At 41.5% G+C, this 9,670-nt stretch overlaps 1 protein-coding gene across 1 annotated transcript; it reads right to left on the bottom strand.

The window, feature by feature from the left end:
- Nucleotides 1-314: 314 nt before the first annotated feature.
- LOC139708194 (isopentenyl-diphosphate Delta-isomerase 1-like) lies at nucleotides 315-7,764 on the bottom strand. The gene is made up of 5 exons (XM_071620169.1): nucleotides 7,645-7,764; nucleotides 3,783-3,922; nucleotides 2,293-2,385; nucleotides 1,625-1,755; nucleotides 315-638 (listed from the first exon to the last, which is right to left on the bottom strand). Exons 1-5 carry the CDS (start codon nucleotides 7,734-7,736, stop codon nucleotides 315-317), a joined length of 780 nt encoding a protein of 259 aa, XP_071476270.1. The 5' UTR covers nucleotides 7,737-7,764.
- Between the last annotated feature and the right edge of the window lie 1,906 nt (nucleotides 7,765-9,670).

The raw sequence follows: 9,670 nt of genomic DNA, 5'->3' as shown, positions 1-9,670 counted from the left end.
GTAAAGATTTCTTAAATTTGCAGGCTTTGATGAATACCATGCACCTCTGATGTCAATATATAACAAATACATGTATGTATAAAAAATGATCTGGAATCACAAGTAAGTCAATTAGTCTCAGAATACAATAACAAGGGAGAGCAGTATTTTGCTTTATTTCAGAGTTTTCTGACCTAAACTCTGGCCCATAAACTTGTTTGCTCATTTATTTAGTTTTGTCATTGAGTTTTACCACATGCAGAACATACAGACATTAGTACAGGTATTTACAGTTTACCTAAGTTAGTCTAAGAGAGAGGGCGTCTGTTTGGATGCTATAAGCGGTGAATTGTCTCTGGATCTTGAAATTTCTTGATGTCATCCAGGCCCGACCACCATTTTGGAATCAAGAGGTTCCGGGCAATCTTGGCGAACCACGGGCTGACCTTTGCCTTCCCACAATCCCCTTCTGCGAGGAGTTCCTGCAGCTGGGTTGGGGTGACGTAGCGCACCGCCTGGACCTCGTTCGGCTCTGGCTTTAGGTCCACCTCCCGCTGGACGACAAGGACGTGATCAATCTCGTGTTCGCCCCACACACCGTCGTCAGAAGGGGCCTCGTAGTGCACGCGGGTGAGATACGTGAAGTCTTCTACAGGCACCTAGCACAAGATATGAATAGCATAGCGAAGAAGCACTCATGCTTAATATTGGTTCTTGGAATTGGTACTAATACTACTACTAATTTTGATAAAAAAGACAAATACAGACATGACTTAAATTTTCACTGTGAACTTCTATGTTTAAATGCTAGGCATGTTATCTATTTCATTATGGAGACAGCATGGGTGATGCTGTCTTCTACAAAACAGCTAGAAATATCAGGTCTTGCAAAAATAAAACTTTGCTTATAGTCAGGTGATAAAACAAGAGACCAAGGAGTCTAGTGCTTATCCGAGTACCACAAGTTCACTTTCCATGTGCTCTTTGCAGACTATAACCTAAGAACATACCAAATGGGGAGGGGAGGGGGGGGGGGGAGAGGTAGGGCTTTGAGGACCTCCTGGGGGTCATAATGTCTGTTTTTATCACACTGGGATAATTATTATCTGCCTCATGCATAGAAAATTTGACCAAGCATTTTCAAAAAGAAGATCAAAATGTGAAAACTACCGCTAGCTCAAAAATTTGGTCCCAGCCCAATGGGGCCACCCCTGGATCTGCTATAAACAACCCTGAAAGGTAAGTATTTACTCAAAATATTTCTGGTTTTATAGAAGATTTTGTCTTGGTTTTTTCTTTCTTTTCTAGATTCTCAACTTTGGGGATCCTGGGATCTGCTGGGGGTCCCTGGGATCTGCTGGGGGTCCCCGGGGTGATGGGTTCATTGTCCGAATTTTTACTATTAAATATATCAATATATCTCATCACCCTTGTGACAGTGCCTGCCAAGTTTGATGACAAAGTTGACCATGTGTTTTTAAGAAAAAAAATGAAAAGGTAAAAATTGGGCCCCAATTTTGTCCCCCCACAATGTTATATCTTGAGAACCATAGCAGCTTTTCTCCTATGATGCAGTAGAGGCCCATGATTCACAGCTGAACACAGCTTATTGGCATCTGTACTGGAATGCAGTCGCTTACGGTACCTGTTCAGGCTCTATTCCCAGTTCATGCTTCAGCTTTCTCCGTGCAGCTCTCTTCACCCCGAGGGCGCCCTTCAGCTCCATCTCCTCGTCAAAATGGAGGGGATGACTGCAGCACGTATTGGCCCAGTAGCCTTGAAAATAATGGGAATGTGTGATTTTTCACTCTTCATGTGCTACATTCACACACCAGACTTAGTACATGGCTTATCAAGTTTGCATATTTTGCTCAAACTCCTTGTAACATCGTAACATTTTACCAAAATGCAGTGATTAGTGATTAAAATCCCTTCGAATGAGGACAATGGGATACTTGTCTTGTCTGGTATTGTTTGTCGTTAGGGTCAGCTTTGCACATTATCGATCCCCTCAAACTCGCTTGTGAACCCACTCTCGCAAAACTGCTACAAACCAGTTCCTCAGGTTCGAAATGTTATTTTATCAGACTCTCAAACTTGACTACATGAGAATGTCATTCTAACGAGGACCTAAAAACAAAAACAAAAAACAAACAAACAAACAAACAAACATGGCAATTACCTTGTTATATCAGGATTCTTGCTATACCAGGCTACAATATAAGAAGTACAAAGAGTTGGGACCTAAAAATCACCTTGTTATAAGAGGGTTTTGTTATATCAGACCTCTTTATTAACAAGGTTATACTGTACCTGGAAATGTGATTTTGGCATCAGACCTCTGCTGGAGAAGAAGTTCCCCTTTCTGATTAAACAGGAAAACGCTGAATGCTCGATGAAGGAGACCTGCACATTTGTAATACAGAACATGACCCCAAATAAAGTCAACACTTGTACAATATTGAGGTTCATAAGCACTCCTTCAATCATGCTGTGAAGCTCAATATGCCTTTACAGCTCTCGCACTTAACCCTTTGAGAATGGGCTGATTTTGCTAGAACAAGCATTTCCCACAGACACCTGCCTGAGTATTCTTTGGACTTGTCTTCAAAGGGTTAAATTACATTGATGAACATCAAAGATTATGAAGACGTCCACAGAACCTGTGTTAAAGTCTTAACTTGTAATGGTGATGACGTAAGAACCATGAAAATCAGGTTTTCACTATATCAGGGTACAAAAACAAAGAAATATAAGGAGTTGGGACCTTTTAACACTTTGTTATAAGAGAGTTTTGCTATATCAAACCTCTTTATAACAAAGTTCAATTGTACTACTGTTCCCAGTGATCACATGTAATAAAATACCTTGCTAATTTCATCTTCATTAAGGAGATCCTAACTTATCAAACATTATGCAATGGATCCCTGAGAGAAATGAGCTCAGAGGAGCCGTACAGGGTCAGTTCACACTGGAGATATAATGTACCAAGCATTTCTGATCAACTGATACCAATGTACTGTAATAGCAGAGGCAATACTGTCAAACATGATATATTCGCGGCACGAAATTTTCACGAATTGAAGCCGATGGCCTTTTTCATGCCATGAAATTTTCTCGAATTGCCACTGGCGTTCAATGCGTATAGTGTAAACAAGAAATTTTGCGTGCATTTTAATTTCGCGAATCTTGGCGCTCGCGAAATTTGCGAAATTAAAATGCACGCGAACATTCCTCGTTTTACAGTGACACGGATGTATACATATTGTTTGATGATGACTGAAGTATGCAGGGAAAAGACATTGCTGATGCAGAATGGTCTGGTCAAGGCCCTGGGAACCATCCAATTACTTTCAAATCACAAACACAATATGTTGCCACTGCTTTGACATAGAAAAGTGATGCCATTACTATCTAATTGAACTACAGATTAATTTCTTATTTCTGATCTGTGTGGTGCAGATTATAGATTGTAATTTGAAACAAGATGATTAAGGAAGAGCATGTCTTTAAAATAGTTCCATGACATTTGCTCCTGTGACAATTGCTTGTATGAAATGCTGTATGCTACGTCAAACACAGTCCTACCCTTAAACATAACCCTAACCCTAATCTTAATCCTTACCAGTACATCAAACTAACCCCAAGACCCTATTACAACCTTTACCCTATCTCCAAGTCCTTGGAGAAAATAAGACTAGAGCAATTGTTGCAGGAGCAAATTTAGTGTCATCCTTTAAAATAATTTGTGCGATTTCATTGCCCAATTTGTGTCTTTCTGTATTCACGTCTCCTTCCCTCACCATTCTTGATGTTTTTGTATAAATGGCATTCCTTCTTGCTTGCCGCTCCAACTACGTTGTCATCCTTGTCAACCACAATGCATTGCTCGGCGAGCAGCTTGACTTGTGTGTCGTCCAGCCCATTTGTGGTCATGATCCCGCTGAGAGAAAATACAGAAATACAGACAGACAAAGACAAATAAACAAACAAGCAATTCATCCAAAGGTAAATCTGACATTAGAAATCTCCAAAAATAGATATATCAAACAAGTTTTCTACATACAGTTAACCTTGCCCAGTTTGAATCCAAAGGGACAAGGGAAGATACTTTGATTTACAAGAATTTTCACTTACACCTACGTAATAGAAATAACACATTTTCATATACATCCAGGGCCGAATAGAGTTTTTCCTTGACTTAGCCAATTTTTGACTTGTGCGAGATAGACCTTGGCAAGGTTGTCAAGTTTATACTTGTAAACCTATCATTAAATTGTAACAGGATGTGTCAAAGTTTGTCCTCCAATAAACAGAACAAATAGGATTTCAAATACATCATTTTTGTCTTTGATATTGTGCAAATTGTACATGGCTAAAAGTATTATAGGGGGTCTACTACAGTGATCAAAGATTTATGTTGTGATAATATTCATACAGTGATAAAACATGTCACTGATCTGTAATAAAAATTTTCAAAGAGAGAAAAAAAAACAGGATCAAGAGATCCTATTCAGCAACATTCATATTTTTGTTGAAATTATTACAGGAGCTTTCTCTTGATTTGAAAAATACATGACTAATCCTACTAGTATTCCTAGTACTTAATAGTAGTATACTTCAGACCAACAAATCTTGAATAAAAAGTAAATTCAAGTTGTAAATGTAATTTACAAGTAAATTACTTCAATTCAAGACACACTCAAATGTCCCTTCATAGAAACTACATGTTAAGTTACATACTTAAACACTAACACGACCTTTCAACTTTGCTTCGAGATTGAAATTATGCTTTAAAAAATAACACAAACAGCCTGCTGCAAAAATAGATGATGCGCTCGCGCTCTAACGTAATTTAATCAAACTTAAAAGTTTAGTGTACACAATTCAATTGCAAATGCCAGATCATTTCGATTAACTACAAGGACATTGACTGGAGCACAAATCAGTTCACTGGTGGGAATGAGGACGCATCCAATTTTCTTGATTGCATAGAGGATCTCTACTTGTTTCAACATGTGCAGTCACCAACCAGATACAGGAGTGGATGCACCCCAAGCCTACTAGATTTAGCCCTTACGAATGAAGAGGAGTTGGTAGTGAATGTAAGTCATGATGCACCTATTGGTAAAAGCGACCACGTTACTCTTCATCTACAGTTGTTGATTGGCTCAAACGATGAAGAAGAGGAAGTTCTCAGCACAAGTTACTACCATGCAGATTATGACAGTATGAGGGATGCACTGAAAGATATTGATTGGAAAAAGGAGCTTGGAGATCTCTCTGGGGAGGAGGCATGGGATTTCCTTGAGAAATCACTCCAGACATGTATTGAGGCCTATGTTCCCTTCAAAAAGAAACATCAGAAAAAGCAACCTGAATGGATGAACCACCAATGTAAGAAAGCAATTGAAATAAAGCATAAATCTTGGAACAGATATCAGAAAAGCAGATCTGTTGCTGATTGGACCATATATGTTAAGCACAGGAATATTGCTTCATCCGAGGTTAAGAGAGCCAAGTCAGACTTTGAAAACAAATTAGCCGATGAAGTCAAGGTTAACGTGAAGAGTTTTTGGAGATCCGTAAAGAGTCAAACCAAAGCCAAATGTGGAATCCCAGAACTGCTGAAAGCTGATGGTACGTGGGCCAAAGATGATCAGGAGAAAGCAGATACACTCAACTCTTTCTTTGGCAGCGTTTACACTGAAGATGATGCAGCATCAACCTATGATATGCCCAGGAAAACTGCTGTAGTCCTCGATGATGTGGAATTCACTATAGATGATATTAATGCTCTGCTTTCCAATTTAGACAGCAACAAATCTCCGGGACCGGATGATATACACTCAAGAGTCTTGAAAGAGTTGCACAATGAGCTGGCAGAACCTCTCCAAATTATTTTCACTAAACTACTGAGGGAAGACACAGTTCCAGGTATTTGGAGAAAAGCTCATGTTGTGCCACTTCTTAAGAAAGGAAAAAGAAGTGATCCATCAAGCTACAGACCTGTTAGTTTGACATCAGTAGTCTGCAAGGTAATGGAAAGAATAGTGAGAAAAGCCCTGATGGAACATTTAGAGGGAAACAACCTACTTACCGACAACCAGCATGGATTTCGCTCTGGGAGGTCATGCGGGACGCAACTCCTCGAAGTGCTAGAAGAGTGGACTGCAGAGATAGATAATGGTCACTGCATTGACTGCATCTATTTAGACTACAGGAAAGCATTTGATACTGTGTCCCATAAATGCCTGCTTTGCAAATTACAAGCCTATGGAATAACTGGTCATGTTCTCCACTGGATAGAGGCCTACTTGACAGGAAGGTCACAGAGAGTCGTTGTGAATGGTAAACTGTCATCTCCACATTCAGTATCCAGTGGAATCCCTCAGGGCAGTGTGTTAGGACCAGTGCTCTTTCTCTGCTTCATTAACGATCTGCCGGAAGAAGTGACATCTGAAATTATATTGTTTGCCGACGATACCAAATTATATCATGTTGTTGACAGTCAAAGTGAAGCAGAACACCTACAAAAGGACATTCATGCTGTCTCAGCCTGGGCCGACAAATGGAAGTTGCAATTCAACATCACAAAATGCAAAGTTGTTCACTATGGGAAACGGAACCAGAAGAATGACTACACCATATCTACAACTGATAGCCAAAGCAGGATCCCTGTAGCTGAACAGGAGAAAGACCTTGGAGTGACCTTTGACTCTGCACTTTCTTTTTCCGAGCATGTTGCTGAGATAACCAAAAGAGCCAATACCAAGCTTGGCATTCTGAACAGATCCTTTTCTAGCCTGAATGAAAGAGGATGGCTTAAGCTCTACAAGTCTATCATCCGACCCACACTAGAATATTGCAACTCGGTATGGTGTCCTATGTTCAAAAGAGATGAGGATTTGTTAGAGAAAGTGCAGCAAAGAGCCACACGTCAACTTCCACATCTTCGCCACCTGGAATATCCAGACAGACTGAAAGCCCTGGGTTTGGAGACTCTTGCATACAGGAGACAAAGAGCAGAGGTTCTACAAATCTATAAGATCATGAATGGGATTGACCACCTTGATGTACACAAATTCTTTCAATTGGTTGAAAGCTCCAGAACCAGAGGCCACTGCATGAAAGTCAGAAAACCCAGATCCAAATATATGTTGCGACAAAAAACCTTCTCTGTTCGCAGTTGTAACAATTGGATCTCTCTACCAGACGCAGCTGTCAGAGCAACAAGTGTTAATCAATTCAAATCTATCCTTGAGAAACACTGGAACAGCCATCCCCTAAGTACAGCCCATATATCAGACCAGAGGGACAATGAAACCTGGAGGGGCAAATAAGCAACGCTTTACGTCTCTACATCCAAGTAAACTCCAAGTAAGTAAAGAATCACTGGAGTCTTAATCCACATCACAATCTCCAATCCTGATTAAGAAAATGAACCAAAATGTTGAAAAGAGGCGAACTTTTCGACAAATTATTCTAACTGCTATACGCACAAAACACATGACGCAATAACAATAGGGTGGGACTGTGGTCAGTCTCTACAAACGGGTTATTTATCGTCTACCGCACTGGCTGAGTAGAGGGCTCTAAACTCCCTCTAACTGACCCCCTTTACAGTCATAACATGTAAACGTTTAAAAATGTCTGAGAACATACCGTGCTACAAACTGTCTGCAGACTAAAAACTCTCTTAGAAGTGGGGAAAAACGTAATGACAGCGCAGTTTTGAGGACAGAAGCAGACAGCATTATCTCTGTGTGTACTAGCGAACAGACACATGCATCGTACGATATTTTACGTCATGTCTGCAGATCGTCCGACTTAGTGTAGAATGCAGACCCATCTCTTCGCGTGCATTGTTCAGCAAGTTATTGATCCGCCACCAGGGGCGTCACCAGCTTTTTTTCAAGGGGGGTGCGTTTTGACACTAAATGTTTACGAGATTTTTGGACAGACATTTGGAATATAGGAAGCTCTCAATCCCTAGACTTTTTCTGTTTTTTTGAGGGAAACCAAGCGGGGAAAGGGCACCGGCTCAGCTAGGATTTCATTTTTTTTTGGGGGGGGGGGGATGCGAGGGAGCGAGCAAGGGTGGGGGGGGGGGGAGGGTGTGGAAGTGCCGGAGGGGGTTGTACCCCCTATTAATGGATTATGGAATGACGGTGTGAAACGACAAATTACTGGCAGCGATATCAGGAGAATGGCACAACGAGCTTGAAATTTTGGACATTTTACAGTCCCAAAATTGCCATTTGGAGCCATATTTTTTCGCTTTGGAAATAAAGGAGGGGTGGGGGGCGCAACGGGCGCAACTGCCGGTAATTACTGGTAGCAACATCAGGAGAATTGCATAACAATTAAATGCGAGCGAGCGAGCGAGTGAGCTTGAAAATTTTGACATTTTAGAGTCCAAAAACTGCTGTTTGTAGCCATGTTTATTTGCTTTGGAAATAAAGGGGGGCGCACCGGGCGCAACTGCTGGCAAGTACTGGCAGCAACATCAGGTGAATGGCATAGCAATCAAATGCGAGCGAGCGAAGAGAGCGAGCTTGAAAATTTTGACATTTTACAGTCCAAAAACTGCCATTTGGAGCCATATTTTTTTGCTTTGGAAATAAAGGAGGGGGGGGGGGAGGCACCGGGCGCAACTGCCGGCAATTACTGGCAGCAACATCAGGAGAATTGCGTAACAATTAAATGCGAGCGAGCGAGCGAGCGAGCTTGGAAATTTTGACATTTTACAGTAAAAAACAAACAAACTGCCGTTTGTAGCTATATTTCTTCGCTTTAGAATTTAAGGGGCGCATCGGGCGCAACTGTTGGCAAATACTGTCAGCAATATCAGGAAAGCATAATGATTACATTCGAGCGAGCGGAACGAGCGAGCTTGAAAATTTTACATTTTACAGTCCAAAAACTGCCGTTCGTAGTAGCCATATTTTTTCGCTTTGGAAATTAAGGGGGGAGGGGCACCGGGCGTAAGACTACTGGCAATTACTGGCAGCAATATCAGGTGAATTGCATAACAATTAAATGCGAGCGAGCGAGCGAGCTTGAAAATTTTACATTTTACAGTCCAAAAACTGCCGTTCTTAGCCATTTTTTTTTCGCTTTGGAAATAAGGGGGGGGGCGCACCGGGCGCAACTGCAGGCAATTACTGGCAGCAACATCAGAAGAATGGCATAAAGATTAAATGCGAGCGAACGGAGCGAGCGAGCATGAAAATTTTGACATTTTACGGTCCCCAAACTGCCGTTTGTAGCTATATTTTTTTTGGAAATTTAGGGGGGAGGGGAGCACCAGGCGCAACTGCCCTCAATTACTGGCAGCAACTTCAGGAGAATGGCATTACGACTAAATGCGAGCGAGAGGAGCGAGCGAGCTTAAAAATGTTGACATTTTACTGTCCAAAAACTGCCGTTTGCAGCTATTTTTTTTTTCGCTTTGGAAATTAAAAAGGGGGGGGGGGACGCCCGGTGCGCCCCTCCCCCTGGATCCGCCACTGGTAGTCAAGGGTGTGGGTTTATGTTGACTGGGGGAGGTATGACCAGCGAGGTGGCGTCGAAATGACCAAGCGGGGAAAGGATGTCCAAAATCTGCACTTTAGAGCATCCCCTAAACTATATGTACGTGTTTGTTTGTGTGTGTGTATTATATACATGGAAAAGTTAGGAATTAGCC

The sequence above is a fragment of the Diadema antillarum genome, unplaced genomic scaffold (genome assembly GCF_040938485.1).
Source record: "Diadema antillarum isolate AM-2024a unplaced genomic scaffold, OU_Dant_1.0 seq00001319_RagTag, whole genome shotgun sequence".
NCBI lineage: Eukaryota > Metazoa > Echinodermata > Echinoidea > Diadematoida > Diadematidae > Diadema > Diadema antillarum.
The sequence above is the reverse complement of the archived record's forward strand: the minus strand, read 5'-3'. Positions and strand labels throughout refer to the sequence as shown.

What these genes read in the sequence shown, in the direction of transcription:
- LOC139708194 (XM_071620169.1), bottom strand. Translation starts at nt 7,736, where the DNA reads ATGCTGTCTGCTTCTGTCCTCAAAACTGCGCTGTCATTACGTTTTTCC. An exon ending in TGCAGACAGTTTGTAGCACG is followed by an intron (nt 3,923 to 7,644) that starts GTATGTTCTCAG and finishes ATTTTCTCTCAG; the next exon opens with CGGGATCATGACCACAAATG. An exon ending in TGCCAAAATCACATTTCCAG is followed by an intron (nt 1,756 to 2,292) that starts GTACAGTATAAC and finishes ATTATTTTCAAG; the next exon opens with GCTACTGGGCCAATACGTGC.